General features: G+C 38.3%; 2 protein-coding genes across 4 annotated transcripts in view; one reads left to right on the forward strand and one right to left on the reverse strand.

Annotated features, from left to right (window-relative positions):
• The window catches only part of osp (myosin phosphatase Rho interacting protein outspread), an 85905-nt gene extending 78641 nt beyond the window's left edge, over positions 1-7264 (reverse strand). For all 3 annotated transcript variants that reach the window (XM_017081997.4, XM_017082014.4, XM_017081979.4), the window contains exon 1: positions 6397-7264. In XM_017081997.4, the coding sequence (XP_016937486.2) occupies positions 6397-6597 (201 nt within the window). In that variant the 5' untranslated portion in view covers positions 6598-7264. The remainder of the gene's footprint in view (positions 1-6396) is intronic.
• The window catches only part of LOC108009999 (antifungal protein), a 97273-nt gene that overhangs the window by 32823 nt on the left and 36974 nt on the right, over positions 1-27476 (forward strand). The window lies entirely within an intron of this gene.

The following is a 27476-nucleotide window of genomic DNA, read 5'->3' on the forward strand; positions in this document are numbered from 1 at the left end:
TGCAGACAGACAACCCAGTACAAATAGCAGCAACAAAGTTAGATAGATAAGCCCAACCGCCAAGACGGAAGGGTTCTTAGCTCAAAAGACTATCCTCAGATACTCTTCTGTACTATATCTAGAAAACTTCTTATACTATATCTAGTAAACATCTTTAATAACTATGTCATCAATGTTACCACAGGATCCAAATCTTTTGAACTATGCGTTTTAATTATTAGGTAATGCTCTTTAAAAATACACCTCATATTACAATATTAGTTCTGGGCGAAAAGTACCAAAAATTAAAATATATTCACCCATTTGTAAATGTTCCCATCATTTTCTTCACAACTATCTTGTGCATTTTCTCAGCAAGTCGGGAAATGGCGATAGCCATTATCTCAGAGTTTCGAAATACATTTCGCTAGAAAAATCTTCAGCAATATCTAAAAACAAGCTGTCGCAACAAAACGGAACATGCTAGATAACCCATCCAAGAGATTCGACCAATATACCACCTGGACCTCCGAAGCAGAAGAGTTGACTTCTCTTATCTGCTGATGGTGCTTAGAATGCGCAACTGCCAACTACAAGCATCTTGCAGACTGTCTACTGCAGTCGAGTGTATCTCGAAGATACACTCTTTGTTTTCCTTTATTTATCTGGTCTTTAGCTAGTTCTTTTGTTTTCACACTTGCACAATTGTTTGCCTTGGCCTTATCGCTCTGAAGTGTTACCTTGATGTTTAACAATGCAACTAACCAACTATAGATTTAGATAGCAACCAGATGACCCCAATAGCGATCGTGGATGATACAGGTGACGAGTGAGTGGACGGGTTCAATGCACTTGACTCCGCTGGATGGCTTATACACAACTAATTAACCTAGAAAAATGCAAATTTCTGCAACACACCCACTTCACATACACACATGCTTATGGAGGGGGCCCCAAGAACTGAGAATAATTTCTAAGCCAAACAATCAATCAACGTTGGTTGTTGGTTGTTGGCCACTTGAGCACGTTAAGACTGGAAAGGAGGATACACGAAGGTATGCCATAGGACGGGGCATACAGGATGGGTGTGCAAAAGTAATATTTATTATGTGTATACTTCTCTGACAAACAACACAAGAACTTGGCTCTGAGGCCCGGGCACACTGGCAGAAACTGGGAACCAACTATCCTATCCTATCCTCAAAGGGCCAAAGGGGAGCCACGAGAGGCCGAGAGACGAGTCACCGAGAGAATGAGGTCTATAGCGACGACTCCACTGGAGACCTGGAGACGGAATGGTGTATAGGATGGTATGGGACTGGGATGGCATGCTGCCAATAGCTCAATAACACCCCGGGGACCAATTGAGATCTTTTTGGTGGGATAGGCAGGCACCTAGGACACCGATGGCCAGCCGACTTGGCCAAACAGTGAGGCAGAGAGGGTAATACAGGGAAGAAGGGAGAACCATAGACAAATACTCAACGGGGGCATAAAGTTCGAAATGACACCCGATTTCGGACAGTGAAACAACTTGGGTTTCCTAAATGGCTTTTGAACACTTTTTGTCATAAAATATTTTTAACAATAAGGTGTGAAATATTTTTAGGGATATTAGGTACTTTGCCATTTTGAAAGAGGTTTCTTCTAGATAGAAAATAATGGTTGTTTGCTTTAAGTATTCTTTGTTCCCAAAATTTCTTTGGTAATCTTTAGTAAATAGTACTTATTTTTCTTAAAAGTAACTTGTTATAGAGTTATAAGTTTTTAGTTGCCTGGGCCCACGGTGTCCCAAGCCAATTGTTTTGCCAGACAAATAGACGGCCGCCAGAAACAGCAAAAAGTCCACAATTACTGCCTATGGGTTAGACCTCTTGGTGGGCCTAGGTCTTAGTCTTAGTTTTAGTTTTAGTCTTAGTCTTAGTCAAAGTCATAGTGGGGTGCCCAGTCACGCGCCTGGAAAGTACAAAACAAAAACAGAGTGGCAAGATGAGATTTTCCCGGGGCTTTGGGGCATCAGAACCTAAAAGCCTTTGACCTGACCTGTCAACATGGCACAGCCCCCAAAAAAACACGAGCTCCATCTCCTCGAATATAATGGGTTCTGAAGTGGATGTTAGCTGTGATAACTGAAATGTTCCGCTTCATTGACTTGACAATGCATTCTGACATCCGTTTTGCACCTCGTCGCGTTTTTCTTGGCCTTTGTTTTTGCGCATTTTCCTGCACCGCCAACTACAAAGGGAACCCCTAACGATAGGTGGTCCTACAGCTACAGCCAAACCATCTCATACCGTCCGATCCCAGGGACAGGTAATCCGAGAGCCGTGTTAGGGACGCTTTTGCCGGCTTCATTAGCCTTCGGATCGGCGACAGACAATGCAACAATTATGGCCCAGCATTTATGCACTAGTCAAAACCCAGGCAGAAGACAGGCCAACATGGACACATGGACACATGGACACTCTTCTGGAGCGGAGAGCGAGAAACAAAAGCAAAAGTGTTGCTAAATTTAGAACGACTGGGGAGTAGGAAAATCGGGGCCTAGTCGGGGGGACTAAGCCTGTGAGGTCTGTCGGTTGAGTAACCGCAAAAGGGGACCGCTGGAGGGGGTCTCGAGGGGTCTTGAGGGGTCTTGAGAGGGGGAGAGCTAGCTGACTGCTGCCGACGCCTTCTAATTGCCGCTCGACGAGCGGAAGCCAAGAGTTGAGTTCTATTTTTACATACATATACATATTAGCTGCGGAGCAACTGCATCGCCAAGAAGAAGGGGGCCAAATGTGGAACAAACCGAGCCGAAGGAGTGCGGAGAACACGGTTCCCAGTGCCCAGATTTGACTTTAAAATGTCTACAGCCAGAGGGGTTCTTTAATGACAGCCGTGGCGAGGTTCCAACGATTTAAAAATAGTTTCTAAGTTAGCCCATTGCATTGCCTAATTCGAACTACAAACTAAGGAAATTCATATCCAATATTTAACAGAAAATAGGAATCTATTTTATTTTATCAAAATATCTTATATTTTCACAAATGAATTTCCCAATAAACCCACTCTTTCCCGCTCTGTAGGAAACACTTGAATAGTTTCTTAGCTAGGGTGTTTAACCTTAGATCTGCCTACTTATGGAAAACTTACCCCCGCCCTGCTCCACTTCCTCTTCCACTTCCCATTCCCCATATCCCCGCCATCACCACCGACTTGTTGACACAGTTGTTCTACCCACTGGCTATTGACTCAAATGACTTTCACACTCAAATAGTAAAGTTTATTTATTTTCTTCTTTGTGAACACTTGACTCCAACGCTTCGCTCAGCCCGGGTAATTCAATATTGTAACTCGAGTTATTTATAAATTAGGAAATGCTGCCAGGAACAGCTAAGCCAACAAATCGATCAACTAGTTTTCCAGTTTATGGATCATTTACATACACACATATCCGTACCCCCTGCACTCCGCAATCTCATTTCTCGATTCCCCAGAGGGCGACATTTTTCACGGCTGTCAAGTGCTGTTGGCCTCGGGTCTCTCAGAGGGTAATTCTCTATGAGTTCTCGTTGTTTTTCGGGTCTGTGACTTCCTCAATAAATGGTTAACAATACAATACACGCTGTGAATGTGTGAGCGTTTTGTGCTAATTTCATGGGGGTCATTCTGGCTCTGTTTTTTAAGATCAGTCACGCAGTTGAAGTATGCTCTCCCCTGCTCACGGACACATTTGAAGCTTTTGGAAAACAAAATTTTGATTTCTACGCGCACTTAGCCCACAAAAAGCAATTTCCGCCTCGGGCCAAGCTGCGCTAGAAATCTCTCGCCTATCCGTATAATTTTTGGGTGATCAATTAAAGAAAGACCTGGTCCAATTTGGCAAACAGACAAGAGGCAAGCCAGAAATTGCTTTTGACAATCGCATAATTAATTTTTGCAGGCTTTTAGAGAAACCCGGCACTTGTGGGCCGTCACTGTAAGCTATCAGAAAAAACTATACAATATAAAAAAACATTTGTCGACCCATAAAACACAGACAAAAACTGCACATAATTCCCTGTCTACAGAATTGAGAACGAGAACAGCAATAAAAGAAACAACAGATCAAAATTTATTAGGGTCAGTTGTTTAAAAATACATCTTCATAAACTAGAAACGAAATGAGCACAAAAATTATAAAATATTAATTAATGAGCTGACAGGGCAGATGATAAACAAAAGGGAGCAGAGTAGAAATAGCATAATGAAATCGAGCAAGAGAATAATACAAAGTATAAGACCAGTTCCTTTGACTAAGTAGCTTTATAAGTAACATTTTCCTAAAATCTGGGTTCTATTTTTGTCTGTATCTTAACTCATTCACCCCTTACACTATCTTAATCTCCTAAAGATATAAGATTAGATACTGTTCTACCCAAATGATGCCTAATCTGGAATCTTTATCTTTCGACAAGTGTTTAGAAGCAGTTGACATATGTCTCCCGCTGCTATTCTACCACCTTCATTTGCATAGTCCAACGAAAACCGAAACTTTCCCAATGGTAAACTACTCTTCTGGTTTTGTTTTTCAAATAGGAGGGACCGCGCTTAGTTTTCTTCGATGTTTTACGACGGCTATTTTATGTTTATTAAATACAAATTCCAAAACTTATCATGGCATATAAAAAAGCCGGTTGGCCTTTCAGCTTTGACTTCGGGACTCTGGCACGGTGTTTTGGTTCGGGGCGTAGTATTGTCGTAAATTTTTTGGAACCCAGCCCCGAACCCGGGTAAACATAATAAACGATTTTCACTTTTTTTCCCGCCGCTCTCCATCCATTTTTCAGTCTAGGTGGGTTTTTATGTTTTCTATGCTTTGATTAGTTTTTGTTATTTTAATTAGTTTTCAGTGGCATTTTTTCGTATAGTTATTTTCTTTTTCGAATTCTAAGCCCAGATTCCAGTGAAACGAGAAAGCGAGAGTTTTCCTTTGTCACGCCGCAATTTTGTTTGCTTTTTAAATGTTGGTCGTCTTCTGGTGTTTTTTAGTAACTTGATTGAACGAAAGTTTCAAGATTAGAAGATGTTTTGCCCAGGGGCGATCGATGCTTTGGGTCAAGTTGATGAATTAATCTTGGTCCAAACCTTTGCTTTTTCTCAATAAAGTTTCTTAATTCCAACCGAATTGTGTCAGCCCTAACAGCTTTTACGGGTTAGATTAAGCTGTTTTATTTAAAAATGTTTTAATTAAAATTAATGACAGTTCTGATGAAATGAGTGATAGATCATAAATAAATTTAAGCAACCATTTGGGTACACAAATTTACGAATATCCTTAATTTCCTTTCTTTCAACTGCATTTCTTGGATGAAAATCATTTCGTGTTCACAACTTAATTAATTCCTGCAATAGAAATTCCCAATAAATTTTTTAAAACTACCAAATGCCCCATTACTCCAACACGCGGCACCAAATCCAATAGTTGAGGGAAAACCAAAAGAAAATCAAACTTTCAGAACTTAAGAATAACAAAGAAACGCCCGCACAGAGTTGGAAACTAAATAAAGATTTATATAGCAGGCCCGAAAATAAATTTATGCACTAGTTTTTTTCGAGGGAAACTTCATCTGAACTTCAAAGTACAGTGTATATTCGTTAAATTGAACACAAAGTAAGATCTTAAAAAATGTAATATTTTTAGTGGAATTTATTTGAAAAAATATTTATTTATCTTTGTGTTTTGGATAAAGTCTTGTACAATTACAATTTTAAAAACCTGGATGAAATTTAGTTTATTTATTCTTTTTCTTTTTATTGTGCCGGAGTACTCAACTCAATAACAATCAAATTTAAGGAATATGTCTAAAAATCTGAATTGAAACTAACCTAACCAACCTATCTAAAATGGGTCTATTGTCATGAAAATAGCTCTTGTGTGTCATCAAGAGGTTTTTATCTAGAACCTTGTTTTATTAATTTTTGTCATACATAAATTAACCATAATTATGATTTATTCCCCACAATTTTCATGATTACTATAATTTTTATTATATGGGGGTAGTAGAAATCAGTTCCCTTTAGCACTTCTGTTACCAAAACTTTTATGAAAATATAATGTTGTCACTAGAGGTAGAAGTTTAGTACTTGCATTCCAAAACGAAGCATTAACCAATCCAGTGATATTAAATTTTGTCAACTAAAAATAAAAGTATAATTTTTGGACTTTAAATCCCAGGAATTTGGCTATCATCACCTCTTATATCAGAAATCTCGTTTCTCTCCAAAGAGTTTGAACTTATGTTTTACCAACCAGAAACAAAGTCTCAAGGCTTTTGATTTTCGATCCAAATTTAGTTTCCTATCAGCACCTCCTATACCAAAAATCATGTTATCTCCGTAGTGTTTGGTCTTAAATTTTGGTAACCCATATAAGGTATTACTTTCAAAACTCACCCTATTGCATTCCAAGGCGGCGGCGGAGTGCTCCTCCCGCTGGCGAAAGCAGTGGCTGCACTTGCTCTTGTTGAAAATGTTCGGCGTGAATTTGCGGCAGTCGGCGGTGCGTGCGTTTGTTGTTGCTGCTGCTGTGGGAGTGGGTGGTGCCGACTTTGAGGGGGCGGCAGGCACCGTTGTTGTTATTGTGGCGGTTGACATTTCGCTACGTTCAATCAGCGAAAAAAAACAGATTGGGGAAATTGCAGAGGAGAAAGAGAGTGCGGAAACGGAGGTGCTTTTAGAATTCTCTCTGAAATTGCATGGCTACTTTTTGTGTCAGATTCAATTTGCTTTGTTTCTCATTCGATTCGCAAGGATGCGGTGTTACGTAAGCCAAAACATTGGCTTGTTTTTGTTTTGGCCCTTTAAAGCCAGCCCTCTTGTTTACTATCTCACTTTTTGGCCTTTATCAGCTCTGATTATTTTCGTACTTTTCGGGTATTTTGGTTACACACTCTGCAATAGAGAAAGACAGAGGGGGAGAGAGAGATGGGGAAATTATTCAATTTCGCTTTGCACTTTGATTCTTGGCTTTGGCACACACGCACACAATTACGCACAAAACACACACAGACGCCCGCGAAAGCCACACGGACACCGGACACACTCACACTCGCGCACGCTGAGAACCAGAGCTTTTCTTCTTGGCCTTCTTCGCCGCTTTGTTTTGTTTTTTTTTTGTCGTATTTTCTCGTATATTTCGCTATGGAGCTGTTGTTATTTGTTTAGTGGTATTTTCGTCGACCCGGTATTATTATTATTCTCGCGCACAAGCGCGCTCTTTACTTTAAAACGACCGTCCGCGCTCAAAACTCAAAACTGAATGAGCGCCCCGAAGAGCAACCGCACCGTTAAGGCCCACAGTACCATGAGAAACCGAAAGGTACGAGAGAAACGAGAAACGACCTACTCACAACTGCGTCAAGGCGACGTCTTTATGCTCTTTCGGCTGATCACAAAACATTATCTGAACTATCAAGAAATGTATGGGTTTTTACTTCCTTAAGCAAGGACTCGGAGAAAAAGGTCCTCAAAATATGAAAATCCTGTGTTTGGAATTTTTTTTTTGGTGTGCTTTTTAAGTTCTTTAATTTCATTTAGAAATAAATAAATTCAATTTTCAAAAATATTTTAGGTTTTTTTAAAGGAGTTACAAGCGAAGGAACATCATATCCTGGGTCCCTGCGTCTGTGCGCCATAAAGTATGCTACACAAAAGTTATTTACAATAAAGACCCAAAATCTTTTCCTCTTACAGGGTACATTATTACTAGGTAAAATTTGATAGTTTCAAAAATTACAATACGCGTTACAAACATCTGGCTAAAATAAAAACACTTCATTTATAGGGTATAGTAGCTCGCTCTTCTCACTCTCTCTGCACATGCACACGCTCTCTGCGGCAATGTTAAATATAAAAATATAAAAAATAAATAAAATTGCCTGATTTTTAAATGTCTGGCCTAAAAAAATTAAATTAAGAAAAACTTAATTTTAAATTACTTAAAGTAAAATGTTGTACCAAAATTAAGTTTGTTTTCTTCACAAAATGTTTCATTTCCATTTCGTATCCGCAACATTTATATAAACAATTGCATGCGAGAAATTTACGCAGCATGTTGCGGTTCTCTCTCGCTCTCTTTATTTTCATGTTGCTAGGACGATGTGCACTTGTTGCGCCATGTTGCTAGCAATAAATGTTGCTAACGATTAAAAAATGTATCTCATCATCGCAAATTAAATTTTTTATGGAAATATATAGGTTTATCGATTTATTTTTATGTCGGAAATTTTAGTAAATTAAACTAATTTAAAAAAATAATTGCAGAACAAAAACTTCTTAGCAAAGGACAATTTTAAAAATATTTTTTTATAGTAAATGGTTAAATGGCTAAAGTTATTTCTAAAATATTTGGCATTCCAGTTACACACTTTACACATTACAATATTTCTGTATGTATATTTTTTGAAATAATTTGTATACCGTATTTGTGTACCGTACTCTTATTTTTGGCTTTCGATTTTTTGATCTAATTTTTGTTTATTTCCTTTCCAAGCGCAAAGTGTCACTTAATAAAAATCGAGAGGAGCGCCGAGAGCTGACTGAAGAACAAAAAAAATATCGAAAATCAAAGGCGACCTACTAATGGCGACACAGATTCTAAAGGAACTGCTCGCGTTAAGCTTGGAAGAGCTTTCACTCTCGATGATCAGTGTTGAGTACCAAGTTCTATCGTCGAGCCTAGCCAAAAACTTGAAATACGATGGTCCAGGCCTTTGTTATGGTTCTATTTTTGATGAATTTGATAGTGAATTGACACAAATTTTGTGGATTCGCTTGAATTGAATTCGTTATACTTTAATTTATTTGCTTAAATTTCAGACTAGTTAGTTGAGTTCTTAAAGTGTATAAGCAAATCTTCTATAACATTCTTTTGTCGTTAACATACTCAAAGGGCTTATCACAAAAAAATGCGGATGTCGGAAATAATACTGCAACAAATTTATACACCATTTATTTATTGATATCCTCACGAATAAAAACCTCGTTATATATATATTATCTCATCTAAATTTTAAATGGCTAACAAATTTCGTGCGCTGTTTTCGCAGCCAACAAATGTTGCCACAATACTCTTCCGACTTGTAATTGATGAGTTTTTTGACTCGAACTGGAAAAATGAGTTATGCTGGTGGAAAAATCAAAGCCGGCAAAGGCAATCATACCATTTCAAAAACAATTTGTTTACAGATCCCCAGAAAAGGCCGGAGCCAAACAACCCTGGAGAGCGGTACCAATAACAATAACAATTAACTGCACGCTTCATTAACGGCCTCGGTCAACAAATTTTCAAGTGCGATGCAGAACCATTAAGGGGGAGTGAGGAAGATGGCTATAAGCAAAGGGGTACGGGTGATAAAGACGAACCCTTTTCACGCAAGAGGGAGAGGAATAATAATAATAAGAGACTACACTTTAAAAAATACATTGTTTGTTACAAGTCTTACTTCTTTATCAATGCCCTATTGTTTTGAAAAAGGTTTTTTAATTATTATAATTTTATGGTTTAATAAATATATATATTTCAGATAGCTTATAAAGTAATTATTAAGAATCTTATGATTTAGAAAGGCTCTTTTAAAAGTCTTGTTTTTCTTTGTGTAGAACGAAAATTGATTAATTGCGCTTGTCGAGAGTTCTGGCACTTGAAGTAAAGGCCGCAGGGAAAGGGGCGAAAAGGAGTCGGCCCTCGATCAAATATTTTGACTGCCACCTACCTTTTGAGCCTCTATGTAATGAGGGGATAAGGTTGGGGGCTTCGGGACCTCGGAACGGAAAGACTAATGTCTGGCGCTGCCCTCAAAGAACAAAAAAGGAGGAGCCGTTTGGAATAAAGGTGGAATGAAGAAGCCACGTAAATCCCATTTTGATCACAATGTCTTGTACCTCTACTTTATAATGTTTTGGAGATCATTGGTAGCATGTACTGGAGAACTGTCTTACAAATTAGTTAGGGTCTTTCCTAAAACACATACATAGAAACATGGAATGTAATCCATGTTTTATTTATGTCTTATAACCGTGGGCAATATGTTCCATTAAAGTTAAAACAAGGCAATACAAAAACTAACCATTGGTAACCAGTGAGTTCATTGACCACCTCGGCTACCGTTGGTGGCATTTACGGTAATTAGTTGATTTTGAATTTGATTCGGATTCGGCTGGCTCTTGTGCAATTGCCAAAAATACTTCGATTGCATTGGCAGCTGCCTTGCCACCAGACGTTGCATGATAATGGCTTCTTTTCGGGTCCATTGTTGTGCCTTTTGTTGTAATACCTGCATAGCTGAAAAATGCATTACCGAATATTGATTTCGACGTGGAAGGGGGACACACTTTTGTGTGCGAGTGTGTTGTATTTTTTTGGTTTTGGTAGCCACCGCCGCTCGTTTTGCACATTTTCCACTCTCATTCAAATGTCAATCGAGTCACGAGTTGAGTTGTCCCCTTTAAACGCCCCCTCGAACCCGTCTTTTTCCCAGCGATGGTACTCAAAATGAATTCAAAGTAATGTGGAAGACAAACAATGAAGAAGAAAACCTATTTCCCTAAATATTTCCAAAGTCCTTAGCGAACGTCTGGTCTTTTTTGGGAGGTCGTTAAAATTCTGCGCCTTTCAAATTGCCCAACAGATGAAATAATCATTAATGGGCAGAAAAATGACTTCATCAGGTTGGGGTTTAATATTGTTAATAATGTTATAAGAACGGAATTGAGTAAGACTAAAAAACGAAACGATGTTTTCGTACAAAGACTCGACTCTAAAAAGCTAAATTTTTTTGTTTACCCATGTATTCCACTCCCATAAATGGTATAATATTCCGACAAGACCGAAAAATGTTTCCCAAACATCAAATTTCATGTATCATTAACTGATCCAACGGCAATTAGTCGGTGGACTTAGCCATGGAACTGGCAACTGGCAACAGCAACATGCAACATGGGGCAGGAGCAACAACAAGTGCATCCGATCCCGCCTTCGGGGTGTGTGACCAAAAACTCGGATCACGCTTCTTGTCGGAGCACTTGGGTTAATAAGTATCTCGTCTAGCCATGCAAATCGTGAACTGAATTGAAAATCAAAGCGCTGAACTTGAGGCAATCTGAGCTGTCAGCCCCTTCGCCTCCGCCCCCACTGGTTCCGTAGTTCCAGAGTTTTTCGTAATCTGCGCGTGGGCCGGCACTTTCCATATCGCGACCGAGGCATTTTCCCAAAGAAAATAAGCTTTAAAAAATCGAAGGAAAAAAATTATCCACACTTTGCGCCCTTTTGACAGCCAGCGAGCCCCGATTCATGGGTAATTTAGAGAGAAGAGGGCGAGGTCTAAATGCTGCACATGAAGTCTGGCCGGGTTGTCGGGGCTGCTACATATTAAATTCACTGCAGCTGCAACACTTTCACTTTTTCTATGCTAATTTTCTCAAAATCAAAAAAAAGTGCATTAGAAAATTTTAAGGAAACTTAAGGCAAGAGTCATTTCACATAAACGATTTTAAAAACTGTCCTTGTGCTTGGATTGTGCCTATGAGCAAGAAATGAAAATATGGTGATGTTTTGGGACCAAGCAAGCACTTGAAAAGAGCAAGTTATAATAATATTTATAATGTTTACCAACCCCTTAACCCACCCAATTTTGTAAATAATTTATAATAACGTTGATGCCAAGGAAAAAGGGAGCACTTCAGAGCTTTTCTTCCCTATTTTCAGAAATATCCCCAAGTAAGCATATCAAGCACATTTGGGGGCCCAGCATTAAGATTTCTATAAATATTCCATGAAATGACAATGATTTATAATGAACTTGCCACCAAATTCTTATGAAGCAATAAGTCTCGACTTAACTCAAAGATAAGTTATGGATAGATTAAAGGGATTAGAGTTGGAAATATTTTTAGATATATGGAATATTTATGGAGGCGTTACTGTATGACATCTTATTACAAATTCCAAAAAATGCGTTTAAAATGCGTTTCCATGATTCCTAAACGTGTTTTGGAATTTATATAGATTATAATTTTGTTGAAAACCCGTATAGGTTATACTTATTTTATATGTAACCTTTTTGAGTACTAACCACTAACATCTTTAATTTCTGTAAATAATTATACCACACACTTTTTGAAAAGTGAAAATTTAATTAGCAGGTACATACTCTAAAATCACAGGACAAACTTTAAGTTCCGTTTTCTCTAGGTAATAATTTTACTTTTAAAGAGAGCACCACCACTTCCTATATACAACACGTTTGCGTTTTAAAATACGCAAATGTATTTTGCATGCAATGCTTTTTGGGCGTCAAAAAGACTACATAACTGACCGAGGCAGGCCAAAACCTATAACGAAACCGATCCAAGGCCCCGAAACAGGCGAAACATTTTGACTTGGCTAACGGAAACCACCTGCGAACAATTTTCAATCGGCGGGCAGGCAAGAAAAGCCGAGAAAAGCCAACGAAAATGCCGCAAATCGACGTCTGACAGTCTTTGGCTGGTACTGGTACCAATTTGGCAGCGATTCGCGGACTCACGCCAATTCCAGGGTGTGGACCCGGGGGAGAAAGGGGCCGGGGCGGGCTGAAAGATACGGTTTTGGGAGAGGGGGCTACGAACGTCCATAGACCTTTTTGTGAAAGTGAAATTTTTCGCAAAGTCCGCTCCAGAGTGTGCGAGTGTCTGTTTGTCTGCCAGTTGGTTTTCCTGCACTTTGATCAAGGTAGTATTACACCTCTCATGCAGTAAGGATCTACCTTTGTCGGAAAAATGGTATTATGCCAGCAATTAGTTTATTTAAATAGAAAACCATGAAGTCATTAAAATAATCTTCATATGGTTTCCCTAGCCTTTTAAAACATTGAATACGTATACGTAATTTCTTGGAAACAAATTTACAAAAAAAAAAATGATATGAGTTAAAATTACTTAGAAATCATATAGTTTGTACTTCAGATTAACTTTTTTATGTGGCTAACAATTTGTTCCTGTCAAATTTTTAAATGTAGCGTTTAAAATATGTACATTGAAAGTAATATACCTATTCTTAGTTTACTATATTTGTATATTGGAACATATTTAATATCTGGAATGCTTGAAAACTTTTTGAAGAAATACTGATCAATATTTTTTTTTTTAAGTATCCAGAAATGGAGAAAAATACCCATTTTAGAGCATTCCTGGTTCGATGACTTTTCCCGTCAGCGTTTCCCGCCATCCGGGCCTATTTTTTTGTCGGTTTTGATAATTGACTCTAAGCGCGTGAATAATAACAACCAGCAACGGCAGTAGTTGCAACAACAGACGTCAGCTAGGAAATCGCGTTTCATTAACATGGAAAAAGGAAAATTGAAAACTGGGGAGGGGAGGTGAAAAGCGTCACAGGCTGACATGAGCCGAGGGGCAAGGAAAAGCGTTGCAGGCCGGCCGTCCAACATTGCGTATACTTGTTGCGGTCGCCAAACTTATCTATTTTCCACCGCTTTCCGTTCGTTTTCCTTTTGATATAATACCTTTCGTTTGCTCGTTTTTCGGGAAAGCAGAGGGAAAAACGTTTTATATATATGTATATATATATTTTTCATTATTTTGGTTGGTTTTCTTTTGGGTGACTGCGACAACATAATTTACCGTTAACTCTTCATCAACGCAACTCGGCACGCAAAGTAACAAAATCGTGGTGCGAGGAGTTTTCCATTTTCCATTTTCCGAGTTTCCGAGTTTCCCATTTGCTCGCTCAGTTTTGTCGTGTCTTATGATTTATTTGACATGACAGCCAAACGAACAATGATTTATTTGTCAATGCAGCATTTTTAATGAATTTTATTTTCAATTAATTCTTTTTTATTTTATTTTATTTTTTTGTGTTCGCGGGGCAACCGATTTGAAAGAGTCCAGATGCAGACCAAGCACGCAATTTCGACGCCCAGTTGAGATCCGAGTGTGAGCAAAGTTTTCTACACTATGGATCCACAAACGTGGGTTTCTGCTAGCACCAATTTTGTGCACCTGCTGGCCAGACATCGAATAAATAAGGCTAAAACACAGCCACAAATAAAAATAACACACGAAAACAGATAAAAGTAGCAAAACAGAAATCAATTATGAATCACAGAGGCAACATTCATATTTCCAATAAAAAGCGTAGCAGCTGGTAGAACGAAAAACGTATTTAACAATATTGCAGTCATTTGATACCCTTTGGGTAGGCTATAAATAATCACCTAATTTAAATTTTATAATATTCGTATTCACTAGATTTTTTCAACATTTTTGAATATGCAAAGGCAACATTTCTTGAATATTTTAAATAAATACAATACAGTTCATAAATACTTAAAAATAGTTTTGCTTAGATTTTATTTTTAATGATATATGTAGGTAATGATTTTGCAAGGTCTTATTTTTATCAATCAAATTGGTTAATTAATAAATGGATAAATAAGATGAAATTTAAAAAGGTATTAAAATACATTTTTATTCTAAATTCAAACATACATTAATTTGGATGTGCTTCTTAGCTAATTTATATGTATATATGTATACCATACTTTACTTAACTCTCATTTACTGTTTTAGTTAGTTCACTATACAATTTTAAAATATGAAGGGGTTTTTGCACCTAATCCAGCTTAAAGAAGGCATTCCCCAGCTTATCTGCGCTTTAGCAAGGGCGAGCAAATATTAATTTCACTTTTGACTGCACTTGACCCACTCTCTTTTTAACTCAAAGTGAAGTGCATCTTCGCACAGCCCCGGCAGAAGGCAGCAGCAACGACAACTTCGGGCCCAGAGGAGTATGCAGATAAATCATATAATAAACAGAACACAGCAGGATATCACTTCGCTGGGTAGGATGGACTGGCCCCGGCCTCAGCGACTTCAAGATTTGATTCGATGACGAGTTTCTTCCACTTGCGGGCAAAGAGTTTCGCGATTTTGCTGCTGAGTCACGGATGCTAAGGAAGCAGCTAAAACAAATTGAAAGCCGCCATAAAATTGCACAAGAAATCGATAAACTTGAGGCTGTAAAACAAATTAAATTATGCTCTTGAGGACTTAAAAACCGAAACCGAAAGGCAAAGTAAAAGTCTAGGCCATAAAGACTCATTTGATATGCGTATTTAATTGAAACTTTTTTCTTTTTCCCTCTCGGTTTATGCTGTTGGGAAATCGGCTTTATAACCCCAATGAAATTCGCCCTGTGGGTTGTCGTTTATGCCTCACCACTCACCACTTGCCCCTCCCAAAACTCCTTAACTCCAACTTTTGCCATTTACAACACCCAAATCTCCTGTTGGATATCTCTTTTTCTTACATAAGCCAAATGCAAGTTGCATTTGAATACAATTAGCAGTTTATGATTTTCACTTTTACAACATTTTCGGCATGAGGCAATGAAACCCCACTCCCTCCCATCGCAAATCAGAAATCAGTAATAAGAAATAAGAAATCAGCCATCGGAGTCCATCGATAAAGTGCAATGGCCAGCGGACAACACGTGTGTTGTGCTGTTGTTGGCCGTGGTAATTTCGACTCGAACAACTCATTTTCGATTGCGAAACAAGTGGCAAAAGGGCAGGCTTGGCCATCCAGAGAGGCAGCCAAAACCCCAACTTTATAGGACAATTGATTGCTTTGGGAGTGTTACAAAAGCTGGGGGAAAAACACCAAATGTAATTGGTTGCAAACGGGAGGGCAGGGAACCAAGTGTTTGGGCTGAAAATGGAAAATCCAAAATGATGTATGAGTATGGGGAAACCTTTCTGATCGGACACGGCTCAGGTTGGCAAACTTTTCTGTAATCTTGGGAAACATTAAAATGAATGTTGTGTATTCACTCAATCATTTCATTTCTAGGAACTACTACTATTTATTTCAGAAAATAAGTACCATGTTATTAGGGGATATGCAACTATATTTTTTAAAAGTGCCCAAATTGTTTCTGAAAAAATACATTTATTGTTTTGCATTTAAGAAACAAATATCATTAAAATAATAATAATTGTTTAATGTTACTCCCAAATAAAACACTAAGAAACGCTGGGAGTCAAAACTATATAATTTTAAAAAACCTAAAATTATAATAACTACTTTCTCAAAGATCCAAATGCTTATTCATTATTTTATTTATTCGAAAAATTGTGTTTACAAGATAATGATGATATTATTTACAATACAATATATCACAATAACACTATTTCCTTATTTTCTCAGAGTCCAATTTATATTGTTGCATTTACATGCCCAACAACTTAACCCGCATCGAAATGAATAAAGGCCCCCTTAAGTGCTGGAAAATGTTTTTATCCATCGGTCCGTCATCAACTTGACCCAAACACCTCATCAAGTCTGGAAGTATCACTTTAAAGCGTTTTACAAATTACGACTTAATCGCGTGCCAACCACAACGAAAAAAAAGATACAAGAAAACAACGGGCAGAACAACTCGAACTTGCGACGTCAGCTGAAAAACACCGTCAAGTTCAAAGTAACAAACAGAAAACCACAAATTGAAGGGAAACTCTTTTTGGCCTGGGTTGTGGATAAGGTCATTGGAATTCCCTGGTCTTCAAGTACGTAGAGCTTCTAATTTAAGATCTATTGATTTTTTAAAATATCCAAAATGTAAATTATCTTAATTCTCATAGGGTAATGACTTTCGTATCAAAAATCCTAACCTTGGCTGCGAAATATTAATGGACCTGCCAGTTGAATAGTGACTTTGATTACTTGATTTGATTTTAATAATTCTAATTGCCTTTCGGATGCATTTCCTCCTCAGTCAGCCGCTTGGCATTGATTGATGAAACGTAGCTCTGACTTTGAAATTGGTTCTTGACGTTTTCGTCGTTGGCGTGCCAAAAGCATCATGGTCAACTAATACAGATCACAAATAGTAAATGCAAACAGCACAATTTATAGGAAAAGAGAAAATTCAAGCTGGATTGGTAGACCCGACAACCATTTCACTTGTCCAAAAAAAGGAGAGAAAAATAAAAGTGTCAGGCGAAATTTCACACGACAGAAAATGGCAAACGGCAATCAAACAAGAACACCACTTGAATATGAATATTCGATTAAATGATGAATGCACTGCCGGCCAAACCACCGTATTCCTCCCCCACCTACAGTCAAACCCCTCGTCGCGAACAAAGACGTGCCAAATGAATGACGGACTGGTTGACTGAATGAGGTGGCAAAAAATACACAGTGGGTTGGATAGTATTTTCTATTGTTTATGGATATTTATTAAATTTTAGATATTCAAAAATCACAAAGTACATGCTGCATATAGTACTTGATTTAAGAAAATGAAAGGAGATTAGAACACAAATATTTAAATGACATGGTAGGTATTTTATTAAAGGAAAAAGTTTTCTTGAAATAATAATTAATATATTAATTGGTATTGCTAATGATTAATATAGTTGGTCTTATAAAAATGTGTATTGTAATCACAGCTTTAAATAATAAATTGGTAAATATTATATTGCTTCGTATGAGAACAAAATAAATTCTGTTTTTAATTTTAAAAGGTGTTAAAGGCTTACCATACATTAATTGACACCTTTAAAGATAGGATTTATTGTTTTTTTAACATTTCCTTCGATATAATATATTCTAGTTTAAATAATATTTTAGACCCAGAAAAATAGTTCCTAGACCACGGTATTTCCGCCAGTTGGACGAGTGGGAGTCGAGTGGAAGTGAGGCAGTGTAGTCTGAAGAAGTGTAAGTAGCAGTAGCCCCTGTCTTTTTTTGCCTTGGGCTTCTTGGTGGAGCAGCTGTCGCTGCCGTTGAATTTCGCTGTTCGCTGGCTGACGTACGCCAAAAAATGCCGGCCTCCTCCTCGAAAAGAAACCGAAAAAACAAAATCAGAAATCGTATTTTGCTATAATTTAATCAAAATTGGAATTGCGGCCTGTCCCCACATGAATATTCCGCTGGGGAGAGTGTTTTTTTTCCTCCTGGCCGACCCACCGCAACATTTGCATTCGTTTTCATTCGGCGATTCGCTTTTGACAGTGTAACGGCCGCAACCTGTCATAACAAAAAAATGTTTAAAAAATGGCAAAAAGAGCAAGTTACAATTTATGTTTGATGGACATTCGTCGGATTGGTTGGGTGAAATTTTGATGGTGGCGACGACGTTGATGACGTCCCCAGTGGGACATTGATGGCAGTGAGTGCGCTCTTTAATTAGCTGCCCACAAAACACCTGGGCCGAAAGGAAAACTTTTGACTCGGGCTTGTCAACGCCTGAATGGGAAAACGGTGTTCGAAGTGCCTGGAATACGGTTTACAATCCGATCGGGGCTGCAGATTAGCCACGGCCTCAACACTTTCAGCCAATCCGTCGACACTTGTCAGGGAGTCGTAAAAAGGCCACTCCCAGTCGGGCTTAGGCACTCATAAGTATTCATATTCCAAGCTCTAAACTTCAGCCAAGTTATGTTCATGTTTTACATCAAACACTTTATGGCCTATGTTTTTGGGGGGGAAACGCTATTCTAATTTGATGTTTATAGATGTTCAATGCCTGATAATGATGATAAAATTGATATTCGAAGGTATCTCTTAAATATTCCAGGTGTGCTTAGGCTACACAAAAGATGTTTGATGAGATATGTGGATATGCGGTTATCTGAATACCCAGATTACTTTATAAAGCTCTACGAAATGCGTAGCCGCCCTGTTGCCAAACATCGATGAAGATGAATAAAGTAAAGTTCCATTTCCAATCAGCACTTTTTTATTTTATTATTTTATATTATTTATTATTTTATAGAAATTCCAAAGCTCTCTAGTTTCTTAAAAGCTCTTTAAGATCTTGTTCTTTATCCATTCAAAATAATGAGAAATTTCTTAGTAATATTCTAATAAAATTCACACACTTCTGAATTAAAATTTGTTGAACCTTTATCCTAAACATTTCTCTCCCACCATTAAGAACTATAAATATCCACAATATCCCCATAAAAATTATTCACATAAACAAATAGAAATCTTTGGCATGCCTCGAAGCTGCATAGAATTAAAAACCAATGAGGTAAAAATTTGAATGCACGTGTGTTAATCATAAATTTTAGACATGTTTCAAATGCAGTCGGCGGTGGAAGAGTGGACAGATGGACAGAGGGACAGAATGACAGAGGGACAAACTGATGGACTGACGACTGGAAACGTTTCGGCGGTGGCGGCGTCCAAAAAGCGAACGCAGCCATAATAAACGCATGAAAATATGCCTGAGGCGTGCGCCAAGCGATTTCACCTACAGATATACGTTTATATATACCTCTGAGTACTCCGCAGAGGCGGCGTCAAAGGGGGACTTTCGGGGAAAAAGGGGGCCTGGTCGCAACCACGTCGACTTGTCACTTTTTTGCATAAACGCACCCAATTTTCGATGGGTATATGAGTGAGAGCGAACAGACTTTGGATTTTACCTTTGGTTTTGGCTTTGGTTTTGGCCACATGCCAGTGCGTAGTCAACTTTTCGTGGAAGGGGGGCGTTAAGAGCCCGCCGCGCCTCAGTTTCAGTCTATTAAAAGAGCTGCAAGCTGGGCTCGGTGGTTGTCAATTTTATTCCATTATTTTCCCCCAACTACCGCTTTTTGTTTTTGAGCTTAATGCTGTTGTAATGGGCCAACAAATTGCCATTGTGGCCGCTGTTATCCGAGGTCTTTGCGCCTGATCGTGTTGTGAATTGGCAATTCGAAGTGTTTTTAGCCAGCTACGGTGGCAAATGTCACAGAACTCAGACACAAACGTGATGGATCAACTGGGGGATAGAACAGGAGGGATTTCAATTTGCTTGGCAAATATTTTTAACCCAAGCGTAACTAAGTTGTGGGTATCTATAGGTTAAAAATCTTTGGCACCTGAAACATAAAATATATTATTTATATTTATAGATTAATTAGCTTCTGGAAACATCAGCAATATTTTTCCCTCACTCAAATTATAAAGTTTCATATTTTCTGCTTGAAAATCTTCCTGCAATTAGTGGCTTTTTCTGCCATACCATCTATAATTATAAAGCAATTATTTTGAGTTCGCAAAAAATCCCTAGTAATGTCATTTATAAAAAAAGATCTCATCGCTCTGCTAGACAATGTGCATTTTCGCGTGCAACGGTTTTGCTCTTTTCCCATTGTGAAAATGAAAGTAATTGTAGGTAAGTTTTTCTTGTGATTGCATTTTTGTTGCCACAGACGGTGGACAAAACGCTTTTCAACAAGTTTTGAGAGATTGCATTGGCCTGCACATTTCCACACTTCCAAAGTGAACGAAAGAAATTGAAATTAATTAAATACATAAGCAACACGAAAGCGGCTCGGCTTTTCCCCCTTTTTTCCTGCCACCTGCGAGTCACTCAATCAACTGTGACGCATCGTGCACAAAAATTGTTTGTCAACAAATTGGAGCGCGACCAAGCCCACAACAAACAACAAACTACCAACAGCAGACAACAACTAAAAATGCAATTAAAAAATCGAAATGGAAAAACAATAAAATCACAAGAGAAATATGTGCTCAAAGCATAAACATGGACCAGCTGAAGGAGGCCAGATGGGGCAAAAAGCGAACAAAATATTTTACAACACTTTCGCTCGTTAGAAGCGGGCGGGTGCAGCCCCAGCCAGCGCGGCTACAGTGCCGCACGAAAGTATAGTGCTGGCTCTTAGGTGCACTGAAACAAAAATTTAATAATAATTTATAAGTAATTTAAGCTGGTCTAGGTAAAAAATCCATTGAAAAAGGGAATCAAGGAAATATTATTTTCCACTTTCAATTTAACATTATTCAATGGTTCTGGGAGGATAAAAAGAGGGTATCTTTAAATATATTTTTTATAAAATAGTAAAGTTTTGTTGAACTTTGTGGTACCTAGTTAAATTATGTGTTTTCGTATTATTAGAATATTAGATTTGATAAAAAATATTGATGAGGCAGTTGCATAGGTATTTGTATCCCGAAAATTCGAAGTTCAATGAGAACAAAAAGGTATAATATCTATAACTATTCCCCAGAATAGTCCCACTATTTCTCCCAGTGTCGCTACCTGTCTCCTCTCTATGCACTCATTGCCGCTTTAATTGCCCGGTGAAAATGTGCAGCAACTGCAGCCGGGCTACAAAACACTACAATACTAAGGCGCTTACCTGCGGCTCTACTCTAATTACCCCCAAAGCTCTTGGGAGTCGATGCCTCCCTGATCATCGCTGATCCCTTTCTGTCAGATTTTTGAAAGATGCCGCCGTGCTGGGCGAGCAAGTGAAATTGAAGTGAAATTAATCAAATTTGCTTTGAGTTTGGGCTGAGACGTGGTGCGATTTGCTTGGGCGGGGGGATTACTCGACTGGGGATGTAATTAGATTGCAGTCAGCCAGTGAAATCTTTAAGGTTTCACTTGGATTGTTCAAAACTTAATAATTAGCAATAGGAGCTTAGATATTTTTTAATATGGTTTTAATTTTTAAATTAAAAAAAATAGAAACTGTATACTTGAATCAGATAGATATTTAGATAGATAGTTATAACCCCTAAATAAACCCCAAAACTAAGGAAACATATTTTTATAAATTCCACATTTTAAACATTTTTAAAAATGTATTTAACACTTCATTAGACTAAATAATTTTCATAAAAAAAATATTATTTTGCTTATTTGGTTGTTATTATTTGAAAATTCCCATTTTCCAAACACTAGTATTTATTTGACATTGTATATTGCAAAACATAATTTTCTTTTCAGACAGCTTCGCTTATAAATAAAACCCACAATTACTGTTAACCAAATAAATTTTAGCAATAACAATTCATCAAATTCCGCCCATTGAATGCCGCAATTCGCGACTGGCGAGGCTTTCTTCTGCCGTTGAAACTCAATTTCAATTTGCCGCCGACTCCCTCCGCGGCCAATTGACAGCTTCTTGGGCCAGCAGCCAGCACCTTGGCGAAACTTGGGTCAATTGGTGGCCATAAATCTTCATAGAACATTGTTGACTGCCGGCGACAGTGCGAAATAAAAATACGAATTTCATTACAATTTTTTTTCGCCCAACCGCTTGTTCTTTCCCTGGCTATTTCAAATTATAGAAATGTAATAAATCAAAATCTCGTTAACTCGCTGCGACGTTCAAATTTGTTTCAGGTTAGAGTCAGCGAGAAAAGGAATCGGAATGGGAATCTATTCTAATTAAATAGGTTCACTCGAATGGAATCGAATAGTGGATGGCTGGCTGGAGGAGGTCGTTCTGATTAATGCCGTCGAGCGAGATAATGACAAGACTACACCCAGAAAACCCACCCAGTGGAGGGGCCTGCGAATCTCGATCATCTGCTCAGTCGTGTGTGCAACAACAGGTTGTTGCATGCAACCGCTGATTAAAACGGGGCAAGCTCCAAACTCTTAATTCTTGGCCATTTTCACTGAAATTGTTAAATATAATTTCCGAAGAAATTCTTTCTTTCATCTGCTGGCCCGACTACCATCTGGCAATTACTACGTTTCTCTTGTTAGTTTTGTTTTCTTTTTGCACCCAACTATATACTTTTTGCTTTCATTATGATGTATCTTTTCTGTGCTGGCGCTTTTCATGCGCGACTTCATTTAACTGTGCTTTGCATGATTATTGCTCCAGTTATCAGCTCAGCGACAACAGAACAGCAAGATCATGAGCATGAACAACAGCTCCTGGCACGGCGGCCAGGCAGAGTTGTGTTCAACAAACTGCAGCATGCCACAAATATGGGCTATGGATTGCCTGGGCTCGGGCGAAAAAAAGTGGAAAAGAAGGTGCAGCTAGGCAGATCGCTTCGGGCTTTGTCGAGCAGAAGATATTTGCATTCGAGTCTCAGATGCATGTAGGAAAATTCAAACATAAGTAGGGGTAGGCAATGTATATATATATATAGGAAGGGTATAATTCTTATTTAAACATATTCAATCTTGTAAGGCTCTTCAATCTAAGTTCTTAATATTTACATTGGCCATAAATCTATGAGATGTTATTCTGATTTATGTAGATTGATAAATGCTTACGTGCCTAAATTGTAGAATATAAAAAAAAATGCCTATTTATATATATTTATGTTTCTGTATTACTATTTCTAAATAATCTATATTGATTTTAAAAAAAATTTCTTGTATTTAAAAGCCTGTATTTTACTCGTAGGCTTAACGTTTTCTTTAAATTTATAGTGAAGTTGGAAAGATATTAGATCGTAGATACTAATTTACAAAAACCCGCTGTTAAGACAAAACTAAAGTTCCCCCCGAAACAAATAAACTAATCTTGTGTTAACTTTCTCGGCTCCCTAGTCATTTATATAAAATATTTCCAAGCTAACTTCCACACCCAGCTGCAATCAAAATCGCAGACGTCCGAGCACTTAATTAAATTTACATCGCTGCAAACGTACTTCGCTCGAGCAATGCAATGCAGTGTGTGGCCAACTTCGAAGGGGGGACCATTTGTGATTTTACATTTTAGATTTTTTCGCCGCACCATTTGAGGGAAACTCGCTCGGGCTCACCTGCTGCTCGTTATCTCCAGTATTTATGTCATCGTTAAATTTGGCTTCCAGCTGCTTTTGCCTGGACTCCACTCGAAACAAGTGCACACGAGGCGTTCTGGCTGCCTTTGCAGCATTTGCTGCTCGTGTCGCTGGCAAAGGTGTGGCACAAAATATTTAAACACGGCATAAAAATTAAAAACTAGTCTAATCACAGACCCCAGCCAGTTCCCAGTGCCTATGTGGTGTGTTGGGGGCTGAGGCCTCAGCCTAGATCATTTACCGTAGACCAGGTGATCTGATATTTAAAGGAAGAGATAAATTCAAACTTAATGGCGATTGAAAGCCATGAAAGGATCAGAGAAAGGATGAAAGTCGCATCCAGAGGTGTGTTTTTTATGCAATGATTAATGTCATCCACTTGACGTCGACCATAGATCTTGACACGTCTTTGATCGTTTTGTGTAACGAATTCACCAATTAAACTTTGAAGATTTTAAGATGCTAGAGAAAATTCCAATTATTTTAGGGAAAGCTGAGCTACGGTAGAAATTTTGATCAAATAAATTGTTTAAAATGTTTGTATATATCGTACATTTTCTATGCGGAATTTTTGGGTTTAGGGTGTAATAAAGAGAATAGTTTCTATATTTTGTAATATATTTCCAATGCTAACAGCGGTTTTCCAATTTTCTTTTTTTAGGTTTTTTATATATTTATTATGGGACGAAATTATTTACATTGTATTTTTTTTTCACTACCAAAAATAAATAAATTTTTGTTTCCTTTTAATTATTTTCAAAGCGACTTTTAATGACAATTAATTCCATAGGAGGACTTCTTTGATCCAAACCCACTTCGCACGACAGTGAAAATCCGATCAAAGGTGGAAAATGGACCGTGTGCCATTTATGGAGGGGCCATGGAAATCTGATTTGCGATTAAGACTTCAAATGAACACTAATCCCTGCGAGTGGATAGGAGACCCCAACCCCAGAGGGGTTTTGCCATCGCCATCCCATCCAACTCTCAAACTATCGCAACAGCGGCAGGTGTAAATGATTCCGGGGCTGGAACATGGAACATGACGTCGCATTTCCCCCTCCCCCAGTGACCAGTGCGTTCTGAACAATTTCAAGTGTTTTTCCTCAAGAAACTGGTTGCCCGCCGAGTCTTAGTACGTCGTATTAAGTTTAATTTGCATGGCAAACTGAAACTGAGGAAAAAATGGAAATACTTTTAAAAGACCCCCAGGCGCCAGCGGCTTGACACATTTCTGCGGGCCATGAGAATGAACTTTTGCGATGCAAAATGCTTTTCCAATAGTTGACCCAATTGCCAGAGAGACAGAAGTAATGGCTTTGAAGGGGGCAAAGGGGCAGGGGAAGGGCGACCCAGCGATTGACATCAATCATTGCACTATGAGACATTATTCTTAACGTCATCCTCCTTCTGCCGTCTTAGCTGGGTCAATTAGAAATGACTTGGCAGCTTTTCGGGTAAAAGTACCAGTGCAAGTGGCTCGGAAGGGGGAGAACCTAGACCGAACCCTGCATCTCCGCCCATTCGATGGCAAAGAAAATCTGCAGCCAAACGACAATCGATTAAGGTCAGCCTTCGCTGGGCCTGGAAAGTTGCCCCAATGAACGCCCAGCAAGTGGCGCCCATGGTGGAAAATGCTGCTGGTAGCCAAGCGTGGCTCAAAAGTATCTCACACAGGGAAAAATCAGATCAAAGATCGGGCCGTATGTCTCGCGGCTAATTTGATCTCTTGTAATATTAAATATTTACTCGCTGAACCAATTTTATCGATTAACACTTATTAAATATCAATTTTTGTAGATATATCTGTATACAATAGTGGTTATGATTTGGCCAATGATGAACCAAAGAATGATATATAAGATCAAAGGTCAATTCATCTTTTCCGCGGCTAATTTCGTATATTATTACGATATATATTTACTTTTGGCTTATCTATCACTAAATGATGTATCACAGAATTTTTATATAAATGTTACTTACACTTTAAAAGGTTTATTTAATTGTTAACAGAGAAATTTCTTATAAAATATTAATAATCTATGGATCTAATAACTTTTTTCCGGTTTCTCGAAATAATTTGACTATTTTTCTGTGCATAATGGCGATCATGCTCGAGTTCAGTGGGCCAAGGAGTACCGAAGGCATGGTCAAGTGGCTGCGATTTGCATGACCAGTCGATTGCGATGGGTGTGCGTGAGGCGATCCCCGAATCGAACATGGTTGATCCCGAGAAGAGGAAGACCGAAACTGGAACACTCCAATGTGCCACAGCAATTACGGCCGCAGTGCCAACTCCTCAGTTTCCCAGTCATGCGAGCGATTTTTCCGGTGGGCATGGATATGGGTTTGGGTATCAAGTGCAGCTGAGGATCGGAGGGAAATGGATTTTCTTTCGGTTGGGTTGCGCTGTCTGTGACTCCCATCGCTGGCTATAGAAGCTCGGTAGCTGGCACAGTGAACCATTTGATCATTTGACCATGGAATTTACATATAGCCCATGGCTGTGAGCACATTTTGTGGTTTCTAGAAAGATTTGCTTGAAGGAAAACTGAATTTTTTAATTGCTTGGGAAACAATGTTAGGAAATGGTTTGTTAAATTGAAAAGTTACTTATCTTATTTAATTTTCTGGCAATTGGATGCGATTTTGGGGCATGGCTCAACTCCCATTTTGTGCTCTTTTTCTTTTCTATTGCGTTCGCTTCCTTAAAAAAACATTTTTTTAAAATTTAAATCAATAATAGCGCCTCCTACCGGAATGCAAAAGAACTAACCTTGTTGGAAAGCTTACAGGTGGCGACACCTTTTGGCTTTTACTGGAAACTTGATTGCGTCATGTACCGGTCTATTACAAAGTGTTGCCTACTTTTGGGGATACAAAACTAAAGTAAAGACGCCACCTGTCGGATTACTTTTTAGCGGACTCTTTCCAGATGTTGCCTACTTTTGGGGATTTGAAATAAAAGTGACGACGCCACCTGTCGGGTAACTTTTCTGCGGACTGTTTTAAAATGTTGCATACTTTTGGGAAATCAAAGTAAAGTAACGACACCACCTGTCGGGCTACGTTCGGCGGACTGTTATTAAATGTGGTCTACTTTCGGGGTCTTAAAAATAAATGAAAGTGGCAGCGCCACCTGACGGGTTACGTTTCAGCGATCTGGTCACAAGTATTGCCTACTCTTGGGGATTAATAATAAATAAGATTTAGCGACGTCACCTGGCGCCATCTTTGATAATTGGTTGGGACTATTTGAAATATTTAATTTTCCAGAAAATAGTTTTTAAGACCTGGTTTTCACTTTTCATAACTCCGACCTAAATTTATTTTATTTTTACTAAAGCTGTATCCTGATACTGGAACATTGATTTAATTTATTGCTTATTGCGTCCCAAAAAGATGTATAGATTAAGTTTCCCTTCGGAGTCATTGGTTTAATATTTTGTACTTATTGCTCTCCTGGAATACATACATATAAAAGATAAATGTTGAAACTTACTATTTTAAATTTTTTTTTAAATTCTTTTTCGTGTGGTATATTTACACTTATTTGCACCAAGAATACGACTTATGTCGGAATAGTGCTTATACTAATGAAAATAAAGGCGTATGTAAGTACTTAGAAGAATATCATTACAAAACGATTTTAATTGTTTGGTTGGTTGATTGGAATTAACCAAAGAACCACCTACATTGTATCAAGCAATAGCCACCGTCTCAAGGTAAGTATATTAAAATATATCCGTTAATTTATAAAGTCCTACCCTAACAGGTGGAAATACTTAAGAATGTTTGCAGGTGCGTACATAGATACTTATCAAACACGCCCCCATTTGCCGGGCCAAGTGAGGCGCATAATTCATGTCAATATCAAAACTCATTTACCTGTGGTTGCCCCAGCCTCTCATCAAAAAGCT

The sequence above is a fragment of the Drosophila suzukii genome, chromosome 2L, assembly GCF_043229965.1.
Source record: "Drosophila suzukii chromosome 2L, CBGP_Dsuzu_IsoJpt1.0, whole genome shotgun sequence".
In the NCBI taxonomy this organism is placed as follows: Eukaryota; Metazoa; Arthropoda; class Insecta; order Diptera; family Drosophilidae; genus Drosophila; species Drosophila suzukii.